General features: G+C 38.2%; 1 protein-coding gene across 34 annotated transcripts in view; it reads left to right on the top strand.

Annotated features, from left to right (window-relative positions):
* Positions 1 to 23,143, top strand: part of LOC145670271 (uncharacterized) — a 312,108-nt gene that overhangs the window by 189,416 nt on the left and 99,549 nt on the right. Inside the window, exon 1 of one of the 34 annotated variants that reach the window (XM_081738883.1) lies at positions 94 to 397. The exons of 32 other annotated variants lie outside the window; for them this stretch is intronic. In XM_081738883.1, coding sequence (XP_081595009.1) covers positions 264 to 397 — 134 coding nt within the window. In that variant the 5' untranslated portion in view covers positions 94 to 263. Of the gene's footprint in view, positions 1 to 93; positions 398 to 8,269; positions 8,481 to 23,143 lie in introns of those variants that run through there. One more of the 34 variants, XM_081738770.1, reaches the window with a different exon arrangement.

Below are 23,143 nucleotides of genomic sequence, written 5' to 3'. Positions count from 1 at the left end.
GAAGTCCACTCTAGTGTAAACTGGGGTTGAGGAAGGGTGAGTGGGGACTTCTGTTGAAAGAAAAATGACAAAGAATGTATGGGAGGAGAAATTCTAGCCTCGTTTTCAGAAACATCCAACGGACCAACATTCTGAAATATAATATTGGATCTATAGCATCATACTGCATTGGAATTTCCTTATGAGTAGTGCGAAGTTCATAGAGGATTCGTTTGTTATGGTGTGATTCTTTCGTGTTGTGTTTGGTGGCGTATGTAAGCAAAATGGATCAGAAAAAAGAGAATATGACTTCAAGATATATAAAAGGAAAAATTAATGGCAGGAAATTGACTTTGAGTGCAAAACGGAAAAGTTTACGAAAAAGAATGAAACAAATGCGTAAAATGCAGCTACTAAAGTAAGTGATTTCAGTACATATGGAATAATCTTAAATTAAGTAATCACTTCAAAATGTATCTTGGTGAAGGGAAGCGCTTTATCTTTTGTATTATAACAATAATTCATAAACCGAAATATTTAAGGAAAGCATTTTATCTTTGGCATCAGAGGCGGCCTTTGATCTTGCGGGGCCCTGGGCGAGTTGGCGCCGTAGGGCCCTACTATTTGGATTGGGGACATTCGTGCAATCATACTTTCTAAGCTTTTGCGTAAAACAAACTGTTGTTGTAAGATGAATTGAAGTACATAGTGCTCTAAAATAAAAAACAAAACAAAAAAAAAAACAGGAAACTAGAATGCTTACTTTAAGAAACAGCGTCGCGACTTTTCAGTTAACTTAATTGTTCTATCAAAGCGTAATAGTCTAAAGAAGCCACGTCGTTTTCGATAGAGAGAGGGGCGAGAGCGGTCAGTCTCTGTTAGAGCATGGTGCTCCTGAGGTATGTTTTTTTTTTTATAAGTTTTAGTCTTGAAAAACTCCTCTCTGCATATGCAGCGGTAACCGATATTGTGCATAATACCTATTCGTAAAGCAGTGTCTACATCAGGGTAGATGTTAGAGACCTGCACGGGCCGAATGTTTCGGCCCGAGCCCAATCCAGCCCGAACGTACCTAGGCCCGGCCCAGCCCGGGCCCGAAAAGTTTTAGAGATTTTCGGCCCGAGCCCGGCCCGGCCCGATAAATTTTTCAAAATTGTTGGCCCAAGCCCGGCCCGGGCCCGATAAATTTGAAAAGTTTTTGGCCCGACCCCGGCCCGATAATTTTTAAAAAAAAATTAGCTCGAGCCCCAATCTTTCTCAATATTTAGTACTAAATTTGACCTAACCCTCAAAAACATTTTCCAAACTTTGGTTCACAAGCTGACGCTTGCCTCCCGAATGGTACCATTGCCTCCTAGAACTTTGCCTGTCATCGAGACAACGAAAACTCCATTCCTTGTAACAAAAATCTAACCTTATTGATTTTTAGCATAAAGTGAAGATGGCAATATTGTTTAGGGACAGGCAAAACATTCCCACCCCTTTTTATATTTTGAGCTCAGTGAAGATCAAGGCCATAGCTCAATTTACCGCATAATGCCTGCAATTCTCTATAGTGAAAGTGGAGCCGCTGAGCAAGCATTAAGTGTAAATAGCTATTGCATTCTTTGTAACATTTTTCATGGACACACTTCTTCAACGTTTGGCTTTATTCCAATTATCGTTTAACGAAAGTCAATAATTATTAAAGAATTGCAATTGATCGGCCCCAGCCGGGCCCGACCTCAAGAGAAATCAGTGTCGGCCAGCCCAAGCCCGGCCCGGCCCAAAGAAATAACAGAGTCGGCCCGCCCAAGCCCGGCCCGCGGGCCGGGCCGGGCTTCGGGCCTCGGGCCAGGCCCGGCCCGTGCAGGTCTCTAGTAGATGTCCTCCAATTTGTTTTCACTTATATATCTAAGCACTGATAGTAGGTTCTTTTCGCTATAAAAGGCTCGTAAGAACATTTTCAGTTCTCCATACAGTCCCAGTCCATCTATGTCACTTTCATCTTCAGCAGTTAAGAGTATTCATCCTGGCGAAATTAAAATACCGCTAATTTTACAGTAATTATGTGATATCTTCAAATAGATAAAAGATAATTGAAATATGAAACAAGAGCGCACTAGACAATATTATTTTGCGTGAGGTACCGTTATCACAAGTCACCTAGTGGCTTTATGTTTTCAGCTGTTTAGAAACGCGAAAATAAATGCCGATTTTCAAAATGGCTCGAAATCGAAAGCAGATAAGTGAGTCGTGATAACGGTTTCTCATGTAAAATGATATTGTCCAGGGCGCTCTTGTTCCACTTTTCTTTTATCTTCTATCTATTTGAAGATATCACATAATTAATGTAAAATTAGCGGTATTTTAATTTCGCCGGGATGAAGACTCTTAATGCTTGTTCTAAGTTCTTGCAGCACTTCATAAGGTTTTCGTAACTCATGTCAAATTTTTAAACTGGTATAGAAAACCAAATGTGTGTTCATGTTTCTTCAGAGCTTCGAATCATAGTTCACAGCTTCGTCGGATCGTATCAACCAGGGATGTAATGGGGCGTATACGGGAGTATACGGCGTATACCCACCTAAAATTTTTATAGTCCACCGTATATTCACCTTAAATTTACGAAATAATGAGTATATATGGGAGTGCGTATACGCCAAGTAGTCTTGCGTATACGCTATACTTTTGAAAACCATCGAGCGTATACTTACCAAAAATTCTAGCATTACACCACTGGTATCAACAATTACATAGAAGTATTCTATTTTGAAACAGTCTTCTGCAGAAAGCTCTAGGTCCTCGTCCTCAGCTTTGTAAGAGAATTGTTTATTTATTTTTTTTTTCTTTTTCTGACAATCTTAAACATTGTTTCAATGCCCACTTCTGCGACTTCTTTCGCTGTTAGCAAGGTTATCTGAAAGCTACTTTCCCGATAGTCTTGAAGCCATTTCAGAAACACTTGCAAGTGCTTTCTTGTCACATCGAAGTTCATTTTCTCATCTTGACACACTTTATTGATAACATTATTCTTTGTAAGGTGCTTGTACTACATTACAAATGAGATGACAAATTCGTAAGCTGTTATTTCTGTTTCTAAAGCCTGTGACAAACATCTTGGCATTTCAGCTAAACGAATAAACCGCAAGCTCTGACGCGACGTTGCCAAGTGGTAAAGGGGTGTGGCTATGGCTAAGCAGACAAACTACAGCGCGATCAGATGACAGGGGATAGACGTGGATGTGTACAAAATAAACGTGGCAATACCGCTAGCGCCGCCTTCAAATGCCAAGATGTTTGTCACGCCGTAGTGACTGGCACTCACTGACCAATGCACGGTCTGTACTTCTTTCAGACAAACTTTGCAGTGATCTCACCCGCTGTAAAGCTGGTATCTGACTGCTTTGGCAGATTCTACTTTGCATTCCCACCTTATTTCCGAGAGAGATTCAAAGAAATTTGGATGTGTTCTTTAAGAATAGCCCATCTTTCACTTGAGCCAGAAAAAGTGTGTACACTCTCTGTAGAATTCCAAAGAAGGGCTTAGTACATGCATAAGAACTTTCCACGTCTCCCAACACCAAGTTCCAATTGTGACTCCCTCAGGGTTTAAATAAAGAAAGAAAAAAGCGAGAAAATTTACATCGAAAATTCTTTGCACGCCGCTTTTTTCTCCACGCATGTTTGCTACTTTACGATGATAGTCTCAGTTGTTCAATTTTGGTGAAAACTATAAAGCCCACAAAGTGGTCCTGTGGTTTTGTTAATAAAACGCAGTATCAGTGAAAGCTGTTAAACATGAGCGATATCTCGAGTGCAGTCAGCAATAATTGAAAAATACTTACTCTTCATCACTTTCTTCACAATTTCAGCTTTGACGTTGGTTGCAAGCAGTTGTATAAGTTCATCTGCTATTCTTTCCAAGGTAATTGTCCTTAAATTTCTTGTTTGTTGCTTGTTGCAAATTATCTCGCAAGGTTGGATCAAATAAAGCTATCAACTTAACCAAGTCCAAAAAAATTACCACTGCAATCTGAATCTAGTTTCTCTGTGCATGCTAAATACTGCACGATTGTGAGCAACCTTGCCAAAATTTCTTTCCAGCGCTGCTTTTCTGCTTCCATTTGAGTCTGAGGCATGGTGTCGATTGTTGCGAGTGTAAGTCCTTTTTCTAAATCGAACCATTTCAATACACACTCTTTGAGAGGCTTGTTCGTTTCGTGAGATTTCACATAACCACCAAGATACTTCCAATCATGCATTCTCCTATAAGAACCGAAACTTGTACTTATACAACAAAACAAACGACATGCAAAACAGTAAACTCTATCTTTTGCTTTGGAATAAATAATCCAACGCCTGTCTTGCTTCTCACCACTTGTTAAAATTCTGATATAGTGAAATTCACTAAAACACCATCCATTTTCATTCACGAGAAACACATCTACTTTCGCTCGAATAGGGCCCTTACACACTCCTAATCATTCATTTGCTGTGGCCATAATCCTGGGTCATTCTCCACATTTCCATTAGACACTTCAAGGACACTTTCATCTTTTGGTGACTGCGCTGATGAGTGCGAAATTGTGGATGAGGACGAACGCGATGATTCCACAAACTGTAGTACCTCCACTCTGCTGCTGGGTCCCACTTTTTTCTTTAACTTGATTTTCAGTTTTTAAATATTTGGACAATGATATCAAAATTCTTGTTGTTCAAGCTCCTTTCTTCTTTCTTTTCTTTTCTTTTCTTTTCTTTCCCTTTTGGTACTTCCTGATCCAAACTTCCATCGACACCCCGATCATGCGAAATCATGTTTCTAAACTAGTCACACACAATAAACCAAAATATCTACGAAATTTCAGGCTTCACGTAACATTCCAATTAAAATATCCAAAACAAAACACTTCGGAGTTTTTAAACCAACAATTAAACCAAAAGTTTCTTCTTGTAATCCGACTTCACAATCGAAGAAAATATAATTATACATCACAAAAGAACATAGCATTTGCTAATTTTCTCCTCGCACGTATGTTTCGCATGCTAAATGTTTACTCAAGTACTAAAACTATACAAGTTGCAGGGGTGTAGCCAAGGGGGGGGGGGGCATCGGGGCCCGCCCCCCCCAAATGGTTTCCTGGCCCCCCCAAATGACCAGCTTTTAAAACATCATAGTAAAATTATCTCGCTTCATTCATTTAAAAGTAACAAAGTTTATTGACAATTAATAATTTATGGTAAAATAGTAAGGAGAAATATTGTTTTTTTCCATACCAATCGAAAAATGGTATAGTATCTCTTCCCTATACCGATCGAAAAATATGATACTTTTTTTGTGACAGCAGATTACACAATTTACTGCGATTTATATTTGACAGTTTGGAGACAAACGTTTTAACAAGTTACTACAAATACAGTCAAAACAAAGGTACTAAACTGATTTGTAAGTACAGTATATTTTTATATGCTTTAACAAGTGTTTTAAAAGACATAGAGGATGGAAAATTTGGTGAGAAACAATGCTTTTATTCAATTTGGATTTCATTCGCTCTCTCTTTTATTTCTACTCTGTGTAATATTTTTTTTTTTTTATTTAGTCACGAATAATAAATATTTTTGTCAGGAAACCGTAAAGAAATTAAGTGAAATTTCAAAGAAAATCAATCTTGTATAGATATGTTCTGTATACAAGGTCTTAAATTTAAATATAAAGGTAACCAAGAAAAGTTTTGTTGCTTTTTCACCCACCACCTTCGAACATTGATATGTCACCTAACCTGGAAGATCAAAAATAGTCCCCATCAGCATCGACGACCTTCTGAAAACGTTCTGGAAGGCCATGGAATCCATTGCGGTAGAACTTGGTGGGCCGTGAAACGAAGAAAGTATCAGGTGCATTTTTCACTTTTACTAGGGATTTGAATTGGCGTCCTCTAAGATGATTGTTCAAAGAATGGAACAGGTGATAATCGGACGGTTCAATACCCGGGGAATATAGTGGTTGCAATATTGTTTCCCATCCAAGGCGGAAAATGGTGTTCTGAGTCATCTTAGCCACGTGGGACTTAGCGTTGTCCCGTAAACGAAGACCCATTTGAAATTCAGAAGCGATTGCTCCAGAGTTTTGAGTTTTTGTCGAGCACAGCTCAACTGCTGACACTACACAGTTGCATTGATACTCTGACCAGCTGGTAGCAGTTCCCGATGCACGATGCACCAAACACAGAGAATGTTCTGGTTATTCTGGTACAGTGCTGGTTTCGACTGTTTTGAAATCGGTTCATGGGATGCTAACCAATGATGACGGCGCCGTGGAGCTTCGTATAGGACACTTTTTATCACATGTCAACGCCCTGTCCAGAAATGGCTCCGAAACAGTAAATAAACACAGGCGACTGCCGCGTTGCCTTCTGGCCCGGAGTCAAAATATGTGAGACCCATTGACCCAACTTGTAGTGCTTCACAAGTTGATGGATGTGCTGCCGAATGGTTTCTCCACTGAATTATAGTCCCAGTTCCTCTTTGTACATGTGTTGGTCTTCTGGCACGTGGTGTTTTCGGGTGTTTCGTCATCGTCCTTAAACTTGTTAAACCATCGCTGCAATGTCCGAGGCGTCACGACACCCTCACCAAAGGCCTGGCATATCTTCTGTCCCGCTACAGCGGCGTTTGACCTCCGTTTGAAATCGTTCAGCATACATTTTCTTATGGCGCTCTGTGGATGTCCCATGTTCCCTCTGTCTTTACGCAAGTTCACGGTGTGTCTGAATTGCCACAACCAGGTAGTATGTTGGATATACCCACACCAACAACTGACGTTCGCATTATCTCCACTCGCATTCAACTTACGGTGTGAGGTCCAATTGAACACAGACTTCCACGAAAAGGGACAGAACTTTCTTGGTTACCTTTATAGTTATGCACAAAAGTATAGCGTTTGGTCCCGGGCTGTAGTTCTTGATTAAGCATAATAAAAACTATCTTGAATATATATGGCTAATAATAATAATAATAATAATAATAATAATAATAATAATAATAATAATAATAATAAGCTTAAATAGTGTTTTTAGTTTTCCAGAAGAAAACCAAAATTTTCCTTTCTTTCAGGCCTCAAAAACACTATTTTAGCACAATTTTTTTTTTGGCTTTGTACATTGTAGCTGGCCCCCCCTCAAAAACGACGGGCCCCCCCTACACAAACCTGCTGGCTACACCCCTGACAAGTTGACCCGTCTGTTGTTATAAATCTCAATAAAACATTCTTTAAATGCATACTAATACACAAACAAACTGCTCGCTTAGAATATTGCTCTATAAACTCTTTGTAAGCTTATTATATAATTTTTGTAAGTTTTAGTTTTAGCTGTGCAAAATAGTAACTTAAATTTTAGTGGCATCTAGGATTATTAGTACATATTATTTCTAGTACGCTTGATAAGTTTGTTATATTTTTTATATTTTCTCATGTATTTTCTTTTTAAATTAAAATATGGGATGTTGCAAATACTTTAATGCGCGCGGCCCCGGGCAACGGCCCGCTTCTCCCGCCCCAAAAACCGCCTCTGTTTTGGCATTATAACAATCATTCATAGACTAAATTATTTACTTATCTCTTTACCATTTTATCCAGTTTTAGAAATTATACAATACGAAGCAAATAATTGTTCCACAGCTACTGGTAGTATATGACTATTAAGGGGACATTTGCCATTTTGAGATTTACTAATATTAATGCATTACTCATGTTCTGTCATGAGTAATGCAGTACTCACGATTACGTTGACTACATGTATGATTAAAAGTGATTTTATACAAAATTAGATAATTAATTATGCATTTTTATTACGTGTCTTTCTCTGTAATCAATTGTCAGAAACATTTTTTTTAAAAAAGTATATGATTCTTTACACATTTCTCATTGACATAAAATAACAACACACGTCAATATCGTGACAGATGTTAAATTATTATTAATTTAAAATGGAAAAGTGCATTGCTGATACTACTGAATTCTGTATGAGAAGCAAGCTTTCAGTTTTGAGCACTATTTCTGTGGAAAATACTTTATTTATTCCTATATATTGCATATCGGGCAAATCCCTATATATTTGTCTTTTGATTGGTACCACAGTTTTGGATATAGACATATGCATTTCAAAAAAAGACATGAACTAATTTCGTAATATGTAAAATGCCACCCTCTTGGTTTGTGAGGTGGCGCCTCCCACTTCAGGCGACGTTTATTTTCGGAACCTCGTGCAATCCTGATAAGTCTTGACAGAGTTACCAACGCAGTTTTATTCAGCTAGTGTTTTAGAAATGGGTCGTACGCGTAGATGTCCTTCCAGAAGTAGGAAGAGAAATAAACTTTCTAAGGCTATTCGTTTATCTTGGATACAAAGGCGTAAAATAGAAGATAGCTCCAAGTGTGACACTTCTGTTTGTGTATCTTGGGAAGAAACAAGTGGAAGTTCTATGGAGGTTCCAATTGCAAGGGATGAATCAGATAAAGAAAGGTGAGATTTATTTTACTTTCCATCCTAATTATTAATTAGTTTGAACCAACATAAAATGATTCTTTTATTTCCGGCGGGAGCTCATGTGGTTGGGATTCCACGTTAATCAGTAGGTCCACGTCTCATATAGCCTCGCTGCTGAACGGGACGTTAAAATCAAAATCAACTCCACTCAAGATGATTCTTTTATAAAATTGTTATTCTATCTAAATGTATACAGGGAAAGAACATTGTAAATCCAGTTTAATTGATTTTATACCAAAACTATTTTTGTAGTCTGACTGAGCGTGTTCTTTACGCATATAGCTGCTTTTAACATCCAATTTACAGGGGATTTTTTTTTTTTTTTAATACCACTTTGAGTAGTCTAAAACATCGTGTGCAACGCATACTTTTACGGTTTGGTGCAATCTCAAAATCGAAGAAAAAAATGTACTTACCATGTTCTTTCCCTGTACCCTTCACATGTTTCACTAATCTTTTAGTGGATTATTATAATATTGCTAGGTGTATTATTTGTAGGGTGTGCTAGGTGTACAATACGTGAAACATTTGCGTGTTTAATTTTATAGAGCGATACATATAATAATAATAGTATTATGCGCAATGTTATATATAAAGAGCTTGGACCAATATGCCACATTAAAAAAAAAAAAATCACTATTTTTAGGATCCTTGCATATCTTACGACCTGCAGTAGTCGATTTGGCGTTAAAGAAGCGGGGGAACACTATGTATTAATTTAAAATGCTCTAATAGATTGAATAACAAAATTATTATCTAAGATTCCGGGGTAACGCGTCGCAGAACGAAATAAATAAATGTAACGTATTGTCGAACCCGAAGAAGGATTTGGATTTACAGTCTCTCCCGAAAGATTAAGAAAATCAACAATTTCAGAAATGACGAAAAGCCAACAATGGGCACAAAGAGAGGGATGGCTTTGAAATGTACAGTATGTACGGAACAGGGACGTAGTCAGGGGGGCTCAACCGGCTGAAGGCCCCCATATTTAAAAGGAAGGAAGAAAGAAAAATGAAGTGACCTAGTCGACACTAAAATAATTTTTGGGGGCTGGGGGAAGAAGGGCAAGATGGCGTCAGGGTGTACAGTGTTGTCTCGATCTCCAGTTTTACTATACTTTTTCGGGCATATATTCCGAAGTTGGGCGTCCGCTTTCGTCAAGTTTTTTCACTGTTAATCTTCTTTCCACACTTTCTGCAATTTGTTATTAGGTTCATTAATCCGTGCTCTTCACAAACCTATAAAAGATTTTGCTCGTTATCAATGTATTCCTTCACAAATGTTAAAACTGCTAGTTCATTGCCCTTGTACATTCGCCATGTTGGTAACAAATGCTAGTTTCTTTCCCACAATGCAACTGTTCGGTTGCCTTGCGCCAAGTAGTTCCCTCCGCTCGCCATATAGTCCCATGTTTATGACCGCTTATATATAACAAACAGATTTTTCGATACTCTTATATATTATCAAGCACACAAACGATCAAATTATCCATATATTTCCTGTAAATTTTAAAAATTTCGCTGGAAACGGACGCCCAACTTTGGAATTTAACCCCTTTTTTCGTTTAATACAAGTGCTGCTTTTTGCTTTCTTTCGTGTTAGATTCAATATCTGTAGCATATGGACAATCCCTAGCGTCGTTGTTTTTAACAATGATATTGCTTTATGACAGTTTTCGATTAACAGGGCGAATTCGAGTTTCTAACCCGCACCATCTTGGTCATGCTATGTCGTGACCACGTTTTTACTTAGTGCCAACAATTTTCAAGTTTAATACAATTTACTCATCTTCTATTAATTTTTCAGTGTAATAGAGGACTTGGCTGCCTCATACTAGTTATAACCCCATGTACGTATTCAAGACAATACAAGGAATCATTTTGCTGCTTGCGTCTGAAATGGTTTCATTACATTGTCTGAGAGTGTTTTACCTTACTTGAAAACATTTTAAGATTTAGAGGAGGAGGTGCAAATATCGGCTATGGTGTAAATACTGTCAATCCAAATTAAAGCTCTGTTAAGTGCTGCACTCTTGTGAGAATGCGACAAGTTATTGGTACCAGGGTACTCAGGTAGAGGATGCAGTTGTGAGTGAAACAGCCTCGTGTAGAATAGATAGTGCGTTTTTGTTTCTTCTTGAGGGGACGAAAACTTTCGCAGGTATGTTTGTTTCATATGTTTACTTGGAAATGAGTGTATGGGGCGTCCTTTTCTCAGTGTGTCTGTTGAGTCCAAATATTAAAATTGTTGGTATTGTGTATGTTAGGTGCAGATAACACCATCAATGGTATATGGAGTATAAAATTGAGATGTGGCGTGGTGGTGTAAATATGGGCTACCTTACCTGGTGCAAATATTGGCTACCAGCCCATATTTGCACCACGTTGATCCAAGCTTCTAATTACTCTTTACGATTTATTTTACAGCATGCCAAGGAGCAAGCAGCGATATGTGCCACAGAATAAACGGAAACAATGGAATAAAGAAGACATGGCGAAAGCAATTGCTGCTATCAGAGAAAAGAAAATGGGGACACTAAAAGCTGCACAAGTGTTTAACGTTCCTCGGACAACCTTACAATCTCTTAGCAAGGACACATCTCTCTCTCCTGAAGTAGCAGCGTCGAAACCACTTAGGGGCGCAGCTTGAGAAGATGTTGGTGGAATAGGAGTCACATTTCTTTGGTTTCGCGGTGACAGTTTTGAAACGTCTTACGTATTAATTAGCAGTAGTAAATGGTTTGCCTCATCCTTTCACATCAGAAGAAGCCGGTAGAGCATGGGCAGATTTATTTCTAAATCGACATAAAGAAGTTCTGTCTGTTTGCAAACCCACCGGGACATCTTACGCGAGAGCTGTGGGATTCAATAAAGACAATGTAGAAAAATTCTTTGATATTTTGGAAGCACCATATGCGGAACATCACTATGCGCCTGACCGTGTCTTCAACGTAGACGAGACAGGTCTTACTGTCGTGCAGAGAAAGATACCAAGTGTCATTGCGAGGAAAGGAAAGAAACAGATAGGAACGCTAACATCAGACGAAAGAGGAGCAACTATGACGGTGGTAGTTTGTATGAACGCTCAAGCAGAGTTTATCCCACCTATGTTCATATTTCCCAGGAAAAACATGACGGACCTACTTATGAAAGGTAAACCAATCGGTTCTATTGTAGAGCTCATCCGTCAGGGTGGATTCAATCACACCTCTTTGTAGAATGGCTACAGCACTTCATTGAGAAGACTCATTCGACAAAAGAATCACCAGTGTTGCTGATACTGGATGGCCATTACACTCATGTTAGAAGTCTGGTCGTTATTGACCTAGCGCGGGAAAACCACATCCAAATCATATCATTGCCGCCCCATTGTACTCACAAGTTACAACCGTTGGATAAAACTTTCATGGGTCCTCTCAAGCATCATTACAGTAATGAGATCAGATCTGCCCTCATTTCAATGGTCCTCTTAGTCCTTATGGTATCATGGAGTTTGTCGGAAGAGCCTATTTGAAAGTGCAGAGAGCAGACATAGCAGTAAATGGTTTTCGTGTCACAGGAATCATGCCGTTTGACAGGAGCATTTTCACTGACGACGATTTTGTTGTTGTGGAAACTGATGCAGGGACAACAAGCAGCGTGCCATCAACAGAAAATCAGTCCTCTTCATCAAGCAGTATTTCAGATTTACAGTCTCAAGCAGGTCCATCACAGCTCGTCAGTCCATTTCATATTGCACCTCCTCCCACCATCAAGAAGAAGACAAGCCAAAGAGGTCGCAAGAGTTGCACTGCCTCACTCATAACTGGATCCCCCTATAGACAGTCCCTGTATGAATCCACATCAACTGCAAAACACGCAAAGAAAAGCAAGGAAACAAAAATGATAGGCTCTGCAACGAAGCAATCAACTTCTGCTAGAAGGTTGGACTATGGGGAATCATCCACAAAGTCTGAAGCAACTTTCTTCGACGACAGTGATAGTGACGTGGAGTTACCTGTTGGAGTGCAGAAACCTACAGATGAAGATGTGCCATGCATTTTCTGTCGCAGCGACTTTTCAGCGGAAACATACGGGGAACTCTGGGTACAGTGCATAAAGTGTCACATGTGGGCACGTAATGAATGCGCAGGTGCTGAATACACCGAGTATGTGTGTGACTATTGTCACTAAGTGTATAGACTTATACTTGGTAGTACTGTGATATTGTGTACCACATTTTTTTCATATTAGTATGTTTTTGTACTGGTAGCCCATATTTGCACCACCATTTCTTGAAACGTGATTTCGTAGAGTGTCAGAAAAATATAAATGTACAATACTACTGATTTGTTATTTTCAATTTTCTTTATATCATGTGTAGGAAATGTCACATAGTCTTAATTGCAGTAATTAAATTTGCTCGACTTCCATGCATCTACGAATTATTTGCAATCAAAAAGTGGTAGCCCATATTTGCACCTTTTCCTCTACATTTTTTTTCCAGACATTTCTGAGGTAGTGGGTCTTTTCTATATACAGGGTGTTTCAAAACAACACCGGCAACGTATGGGAGGTGATTCCTGACACCAAGACAAAAAGTATAGACCAACCTGGATGCACAAATGCTTCCTTTCGGAATTATACTCTGCCGAAAACTTGAAAAAATGAGCTTTAAAAGGTCCAAAGCTCCAAAACTATGGGACTTACCGTAGTCGGGCCAATACTTCACATAGGAACTAGTATGTGCCCTATCCAAAAATACATGTTTCAGAATCCTAAGGTACTCACGAATCATTTTTTATAGAGGGAGTTTGGCTACGGTCATTAAAATTTGAACCACTCTCCAACTGCCTCTATAACAATTGTTGCAGAATTACCGTAGGATTCTGAAACATGGATATTTGAATAGGGCACATACTAGTTCCTAAGTGAAGTCTTGACCCGACTACGGTAAGTCCCATAGTTTTGGAGCTATGGACCTTTAAAATTCATTTTTCAAGTTTTCGGCAGCCTATAACTCCGAAAGGAAGCATTTGTGCACCCAGGTTGGCCTATACTTTTTGTCATCTTCGTGTCGGGAATCACCTCCCAAACGTTGTCGGTGGTTTTGAAACACCCTGTATATAATTCTTGTATATATAAAATTCTAACAGCTAAGTTCCTTTACAATTTTGGAACATAATAACTAAATCATAATGGCCGAAACATCCTTAATTTCAGACTTAGGTTCTACGACTGTGCTAACTTGATTCGGTTTAGTGTATATACACTACACACACACTCATACGGGGGTGATCGAAGTTTTGCCCCCTCTTTTCAAAATTCTGGCTAGACCGCTGATACGAAACACTCTTTATGCAAGGCGGAAGGGATTTCAGTGTTTGACACTTGTGAATATATTGCGCGTTTGAAACGGTGAGCAAGAATGGATGAATATTTAATGTTGTCAGTGTATACACGAATCAACTCATTTGAGCAGGGGAAAGAGGTCTAATGTTCTCATTGTAGTATACAAAAATGAGAAATTAGAGTGGGGAAAAATGACTGGATTTCCATTTCTCAGGAGATGGATCCCTGGCTTCTCTCAGTCAATTCGCACATTGACTTTGGTGGCTTTGTGGTTGTAGCAAATTTCACGGTTAACCTTACAAGCTTGGTGACTTTCAAGATATTTTATCAGTCACAATTATCAAATTGTATTTTACAAAAGATTTGCGCCTTATTTTCATTTTTAAACAGGTTAAAAAATGTGTACGAGTGTAGATTAATATACTAAAGTGAAGGGTGTTCGTGTGCTTGCGTGTATCCGAGTGCTCAGCGAGCATGGTCCGAGCTCATTTCCCGATAGGGGCACTCAAGAATTTGTGTTGACACAGCATCATGAGGACAGTTGGGGAGCTACCTGAATAAATAGGTAGCGGACTCCGGCCTAAAAGCCGGCATTAAAGGCTTTAAGTGTCGTTGCGCTGACCACGCAACCCCCAATTTGAACGTGAGCTCGCGCTGGTAGACCCACGTCCCAAGATACTATGGCGCTAGGAATTTAGTTTTTAGAACAGTATTTATTCTCGTTATGCTTCTAATTTTGGTGCAGAATTGTACTTTCCTGTTTTATTTTCAGAGCTACGTGTTCTGAAGCTCATGTGTTGAGTCAAATATCAAAGAAAAATGAACGAATTCCTTTAGAAGGAACGGTGATTACGAATGAAGATAGTTGTTCTGTTATTGAGCTTCTACAAGAAACCACTGGTTATTTCCAGATGGATGCGTTGGAGAGTGAATCTGAAGTACAAAAAGGAACCAATTCCTTAGGGCATTAAACTTCCAGCAAGGCCTACACACTACGTCAGAGGAACTTGACTTAAACGAACTTATCGATTATTCCTCTAATGCTATATTGTGTTTCTCTAAATATTATGATTTTATTTTAAAATAAATGCCATAACCTACTTGTCTAGTTATAATATGTATCTAGGTATTGATCAGTCTAGCCACCATTCTAAACAGCAAGGATGTGTGAATATGATCTTAATTTGGGGAGCAGGAAGATTCGGTGTAGGAAAACTTGGTGTAAGAAAATTCGGTGCACAGAAAATTTGTTGTACGGAAAACTCGGTGTGAGGGATGGTAGGTGTAAGGAAAGATTTGTTATAGTAGAGCGTAGGATTCGTTAGAAACTTAACTTTGAGGATAAAGAAGCGTATTAGTTTTAAGTTCAAACTTTGTGTAGAACGCATACTTCTACTAGCTACTATAAGAAATTTTAAAAAATGGATCGTGAAATAATTTGAACTTGAGATTTCGACGGATTACATTTTATGACCCTTCCATGAACTTTTTGACGTCCGTCCGTGTGATTTAGCGAAGCCACCATCACTACCAATCGACGTTTACTGATTCTGTGATCAGAGTTATTTCAAAAAACAGACAGTGCTGTTGATGCTTGGCATCGGGGTTTGGACGCACACTGATGGCAGCTATCCGTCAATATGGAGATTGCTGGATGTCCTACAAAGGGAGCAAGTGACCTTCCAAATTGAACGGGTACATGCAGGTCACTTTCATAATAGTAAGAAGAAATACAAATGCAACACTTCCAGATTGCAGTCGCTTGCAACCATTTGTGAAGTTGGGAACATTGTTCAATATTTGAGCCTTCAATTTGTCATTTTCACAAATAATTCTGAATCTCGCATTTGTTATGTATATATTATGCATAGTGTATATTGTAGGTGTCTTGGGACATAGTAAATATTTTACTGAACTTGTTATTTTTATTTATTATTTTGGCCTTCGTTTCTATTATCATCTCAATACTATATCTACAACTATTATCTGATAAAATCATGCCACTTTATATTGCCCATCCGACAGAGACTATGTTGATCAATATATTTTTGCATTTTACGTATGTTCTACACTGAGAAAAATCCATTATCCGGACAGCGGTATATTGTACAAATACAAGGATTCGTTATGTTTACTAAGGAAATCTGTACGGAGCGTACTTTATCCATATACTACATAGGTACTGCCTTTTACCCGCTTAGATATTACATCATGTCGCTGCAGGATGTCTGACATCTAACAATCTTCCGTATTTTACATACGTATACGTATGTTAAATACTTCAGCTATATGTTAAATACGTCCATCTGTGTGTGAGATCCAGGCCGCCTATAGACACCTCTTTCTTTCGCCATGGCTGACGTCATTGAACTACCGTCTTTTGCTTGCGAAACGAGGTTGTTTACAAACGGAAAAGAAGAGAGGAAGGAAACAAGTGCTTGGGTAAGTACACTAGTTAACTATTACTTTAGTTAAATATTCCATTAATTATATATTCTTTTAGTGTAACTTGCTTTAATATAGTACTAAGTAAGTAATGTAGTTTATGAATACAATTCTTACTATTGTAAAACTCGTTAATGATTGAGGACAATGGAATGGGTGAATCTGAATTTTGAGAAATCTTTGAATATTAATGTTTTGAAACATTTTACATTTCAAGGTAGCAAAATGAATGTTATGTGTTTATTCATTCCGTTTTATATGTGACGATTTATTACTTGGAGCAGTTTTACTACAGGGCTGCTTAACATAATTGCATAACTAAAGGAAGAAAACGGCCTGGGACCTATATGTTAGGTACCACTCCGGCATTTGCCTGCTGTGAATGAGGAAAAGCCAAGGAAACCTCATTCAGGATGGCTGGACTTAAAATCTTTTGATACTTTTTCGACCGAGTTCCCCCACCGGGATCGAACCCGGGACCGTTCGCACCGAAGGCGAGAGCGTTAGCGAATACGCTACGCGGGGCCACTAGTGTAGTTTAGAAAACTCATTTTTACTAGGATATTTGCAAGATTTTTTTTTCTTTTAGTTTAACGCCCCATGATTGTACATCAATGTAAGAGAGAAGGTGACGATGAGATACATGATAATGGTGGAATCAAGAAAATGTAAGGAAACTGGAAAGTCTTAAGAATAACCACAACTACAGTGTTCACCAAAAGCCTATTTGTCGGGAGCAGGAATCGAACCAGGGACCTACCGCGTCAGAGGTAAGCGCTCTCAGAGCTTTCTTTTGTTTAAAGAACTTGTTTACAATGAAATATATATATATATATATATATATATATATATATATATATATATATATATATATATATATATATATATATATATATATATATATATATATATATATATATATTAGGGATGGCCAATTCCGGAATTTTTACTTTCCGGAATCCGGAAAGTAAAATCGGAAAAATTCCGGAATTCGGAAAAATTCCGGAATCCGGAAAAAATCCAGAATTCGGAAAAATTCCGGATTTCGGAAAAAATCCGGATTTCAGAAAAATTCCGGATTTCGGAAAAAATCCGGAATTCAGAAAAAATCCGGAATTCGGAAAAATTCCGGAATTCGGGAAAATTCCGGATTTCGGAAAAAATCCGGAATTCGGAAAAAATCCGGATTTCGGAAAAATTGCGGAATTCGGAAAAATTATTTTTTCTTTTTGTAATTCTAAGAATTTTGTTCAAATGCAAACGAACAAATTTCCTTTTTGTAATCCTAAGAATGTATGATGCAAGTTAAGCTGAAACTTACATCCTAAAGTATACACTCTCAATCTTCCCATGGTTAATGAGATGTAGTCCAAAAGTACGATGTACTCCTAATATTTAATTTTTGTTTTACTGTGATATTGTCCAGAGGTAAGACATATATCACACTGAGATAAACAACTTGACATAATGAAGATGTTATCATACGTAGTTTTCCAGAAAATCGTGAGAAACGACTTTTTATGAAGTTAAAATATGCGTCGCTTGTTGCCAGTGTGATGCAATTGATAACTTTTATGCTGGAATAGTCTTATTATTATTATTATTATTATTATTATTATTATTATTATTATTATTATTATTATTATTATTATTATTATTAATCATTTATGTACTGTAAAAGAAAAATATGAACCGTTAAGTAGTAGATTTTATCTGTTGTTTTTTGATACCTTCTAACAGTAATAACAAATTGCTTGTAAATACGCATTGATTATCAAGGACAATGGCATATTAATGTAAGGACTACTCTGCAGATTAGCAATAAACAATAAACAATAACAGATAAACAATAGTCCCCCCCCCAAAAAAAAAGTAACTAACTTGGGCACGTCAGAATGTTCGCGAGAATATAGGGACGCATTGAGACTAGCAAAAAACGTGGTGTTATTATTACTCAAAGGGCCGTACGATGGAGGCATTAACGTTAATGTTAATGGCACCAATGATCACTTACTTGCTCTAACGGTTAACCTCATTTTTTAGATGATTCTTAGAAGTGGGCGTGTTGGCATGCAGTTGGAGTACTAACGATTTGCGTCACTATCGAACACTAACGTAGCACTAGCGACGTTTAAAGTCGAAATTGGAGTCTGACATAAGTGGCTTGTCAACTTCACGGACATTATATTTTCCTTGAATGCGAGAATTTTGCGCCCGGGAAATTTGCGCCCTACCACAAAAATAGGAAAAAATGCGCTCGCAATATATTTGCACTGAGATGTTTGCGCCCTACCCCAAAAAGAGGGGAAAATGCGCTGGCTATATATTTGCACTGGGATGTTAGCGCCCTACAATTCAACTTATTATTGTATTGTGTAAAGTAACTTCCACTCACACTTGAACTAGGCTTGCCTCTCATCGTCTCAGTGAGTTACTCCATCCGTTATAATATTCCGAACAAATGAAAAAAATACAATTTTAGTTCACTAAAGGGCAATCCATACAAATACAATTTTTCATTATACTACAAAATTTACAATAAACGTATAAATGACTGATATATAATTATTTATTAATATAATCAAAGAGTATAATTTAATCTACAAAAGGCTGTTTGGCTCTACCCAGATATCTCTGTTCACAATCCTTGCGAGTTGTTTGGCTTTTCAGGACACAAAATATAGAAAAGAAAATGTAAAGTGAATGTAAAATCAGTTCAGTAATATTATCAAGAAAACTATGTACAGTGTGTTTACTTGCTGGAATTACACTTCATACACACAATTGCGTTCAGTCGTTCTTTCAGGAAAAATGTTCCGGGGGGCACATTTAGTATTCCGGAGGGGGGTCACTGCTGGTACTATTCTATTTATTATTATATTATAGACGTATTATTTTGGTCTCCTCCGAGGGGGCACTCTGAGAGCTCTGGGGAGGCCAGTGTTCCCCCAAAATCATCTCTGGAAGAAGCAGTGATTGCGTTGATCCGTTGTGTTCTTTTGGCTTATATTGGAAGTTTATTCTCCCCTTATATATCCACAATGAAAATAAATCACAAATGGCATGGTTGTGGGGGGAGGATTGTTTATGTTGTAATGTCAGCCCCTCCGAGAAAATGCGTAAGCTCCAATAGGTTCTTTTATTTCGCAGGGCTCAAACTTCCCGGTGGAGGTACATCGCAGGCGCAATTTTCCCTGTTCTTGAGGTAGGGCGCAAATTTCCCAGACGCAAAATTCTCGACACCGTTCGAATGACCTCGGAAGACGATATCTTTTTCAATACTTTTTTTTATATTCTTTTACTCGAGATTTCTTCATAGCTTCTTATTAAAATACTTACTAATATATCCTCATTTTATTGTCCTAACCAATCAATATGGGTATGTTGTCAGTAAAATATTTAGATTGATCGAGCCTCTGGTGTGTAACCACAGTATTTCATATCATGCCCCCATTAGAAATCTTGGCTAAACGAACCAATATATGTTGCCAATAAAATAGTTTAGAATGATTGAGCCCCTGGTAAATAACCACAGTATTTCGTGACAGACCCCCCCCCCCTTCCTATTACCATATTCTAGCTACGTGCCTGACTCAGCTAATTCTCTACATTCTTTACCAAGCACACATTTTCTAAAGCGGAAAATGCTCTCTAAATACCTAAGCTCATTATTTTCAGCAGATGCACAAACTGGGTAACATTCTATCTACATGAATGTTATATATGTCGATTACTGGAAACCGCTTCTCGCTATCTATTACCATATTTACTATATAATGATTAACGTTAAAACCGGAAATGGTTGATTTGTACCGCTTCCGGTTTGAATATTACATTCATCAGGGAACTCGATTCTTAACTATTGACTCTGTACATCATGGCCAAAATTGATTGGTAATCCATCAGATAGTTCTTGAGACTGTTTGTTTCACTGACGGACAGAATGAATATATGGCTATAGAGTTTTGATAAACTAAATTCGTTAATGAGTGATGATGGAACAAATATAAGAAAGGGAACCAAGAGTACCACCGGGAAAATTTTCGAACACAAAATTAGCCATCGAAAACCCACATGTCCTGGGTTAGAATACCATAGATGAAAACTCTACCACTGAGTCATCAATCACCCGCTTATTAGTTTTGTTAATTATTATATTAATATAAATTAATGAATGCCTGCTTATGTTAATTATTGAACAATTACATTGTATACTTCGTAAAGTCAAAAATTATAAATTTGTATTTACTGTACATACAGTGAGCGCAGAAAGTGTTCGCACACCTATGCTATTGAAACGAGAATGCCTGCAAAAAAGAAACAGAAAATTTAAGAAGTGTAATAACACACACAATATGAATAATAAAAACTAAGCTTTATGAATATATCAATAAAGAACCACAAAGACAAGTTTAATGGTCAGAAAGTAAATAAATTCCGTAGAAAATGTATAGAGTAGACGCAAAAAGTGATCGTACACCTGACGTACGAATACGAAACAAAGATACCACAACTGGGGTTCACTAGTATTCACCTGAGTATACACCTCTGTATAGCATGACGAGTAACAGAATGAGTTTAGTTGTGAATAGGAGTGAAAAAACTGCACGGTGGGCTGTCGAAATGGGAAGCAACCGAACAGAAACAAATGAGAAGACAAGAAAAGTAATTATTAAAGTACATAAGAAGGGTAAGTCTTTGAGAAAGATAGCAAACCCCAGGGGCAGATCCAGAGGGGGGCGATCGGGGCCATCGCCCCCCCCCCCCCACAAGAGGAAACTTTCTTATTTTATATATAAATAAACCCATCCATAACAAGTTTGGAGCTCTTAAAAGTAGCAGTATTGCTGCCGACCGCCCCTTCCCCAGAAGTCCGTCCTGGATCCGCCCCTGTATAGAGTAGCCACAATCGAGTATTTTCCGCTGTATGTTTGGAGTCGTTGTCTTGCTGAACAATAAATTGTTTTCAAGAACCATCTTCTGCGCACTAGTATGGAGATATTCCTTTAATATGTTAATATACACTTTGTGGATCATCACTCCATCGATAAGGTGGAGACGACCCACTCCTGAGGCACTCATACAACCCCAGACGAGCACGGACCCTCCTCCGTGTCCTACTTTAGGGACGAGATTTTGAGGATTCATCTCTGTATTCACCTTGCGCCATACCATACGCCTCCCATTGGACTCGATAAAATTAAATTTACTTTCGTCCGAAAATATGACCCTATTCCAGAAAGAAGCCTGATCCCTTATCTTTATACTCTTTTTCAAACTTTAGTCTCTTTATACGATTTGTCTTGTTCACCCAGAACATTTTCCTGGCTATCCGACCATGATACCCTGCAAATATTCCGCACTGTACTGGCTGATACTTTAACACCGCGTGTTTCCAGATCCGTTGCCAATTGCACAGCACTACTTTTTGTAACCTTTTTTCTTTCCCTAATAATGTAACGTTTAACTTGTTCACTCAACACTCTTGGTCTTCCAGTTCTTTTTTTTATTATTATTTTTTTTTTTATGGTTTCGCACAGTGATAGAAACATTATACATCGCAAATATTGTTTGTACTGTTGAACGAGGCCTGTCTGCAAGGTTTGCCAGGGGCGGATCCAGGACGGACTTCTGGGGGGGGGGGCGGTAATACTGCTACTTTTAAGAGCTCCAAACTTGTTATGAATGGGTTTATTTATATATAAAATAAGAGTTTCCTGTTGTGGGGGGTTATCGCCCCGATCGCCCCCCTCTGGATCCGCCCCTGACTCTATAATACCTTGAAACAGCTTCGCACACCTCCCCAATCCCCAGACATGAACCCCATAGAACATCTATGATCTGTTCTGGAGACAAGAATCAGAAGGCACAGCTTGTCTACTAAAGAAGGGCTAAGAAAAGCTATTCAAGAAGAATGGGACATAATCAGTCCCGAAGCTACAGAACTACGAACTACTACAGGTGAAATCAATTCCACGAAGACTACAGACAATCATTAACGCACAGGGTAATCCCACAAAATATTAAATAACTTAATATACTTTATAAGCATTAATTCAAGCATAAGTGTACGGTGACTTTTTGCGTTTACAAAAAAGGAATTCTCTCTTTTCTTCTGAACAAAACAGTGATTGTGTTTGTTTGGCCTTTCTCTTGTATATAGAAATAAAATGTATGAATGTGTAGTCTTAATTCTGGTTATATATATATTTTCCACCTCCCGTTCTCATGCTAGCTGTTTTCAATATAAAGTATGCACGGTGTACGAACACTTTCTGCGCTCACTGTAGGTATGTTGACAATAAGCGAATGTTATTAGAATATTTGTTGAGATTTATTTTCCTTCACTGCCTTTCGCCTGGTTAAAAAGTAGTTTGCAGTGCTTTGGAGCAGCTGCAGGTGGGAACGCGATAATGTTTGAGACATACCGGCGACTTTTTTGTGTGTGAAAATAAGACCTTTCTCATAAAGTAGTAAATAACTGCAGTAGCAATTGTCTACGTAAATGATAAAGACATATCCAACTACAAGAAATTAATACAGTTAATATAGCCTATTCATTATTGTGTTTCTCTTTTAACAGCTACTAGCTAAGGATGGCCAATTCCAGAATTTTTACTTTCCGGAATCCGGAAAGTAAAATCGGAAAAATTCCGGTTCTCGGAAAAATTCCGATTTTTTCTAAATTCCGGATTTTTTCCGAATGTCGGAATTTTTCCGAATTCCGGATTTTTTCTGAATTCCGGAATTTTTCCGAAATCCGGATTTTTTCTGAATTCCGGAATTTTTCCGAAATCCGGAATTTTTCTGAATTCCGGAATTTTTCCGAAATCCGGAATTTTTCCGAAATCCGGAATTTTTCCG

Source organism: Thermobia domestica, chromosome 2 (genome assembly GCF_964235325.1).
Source record: "Thermobia domestica chromosome 2, izTheDome1.hap1.1, whole genome shotgun sequence".
NCBI classification, from domain to species: domain Eukaryota; kingdom Metazoa; phylum Arthropoda; class Insecta; order Zygentoma; family Lepismatidae; genus Thermobia; species Thermobia domestica.
Note: the sequence above shows the minus strand (reverse complement) of the source record. Positions and strands in the feature narration are given on the sequence as shown.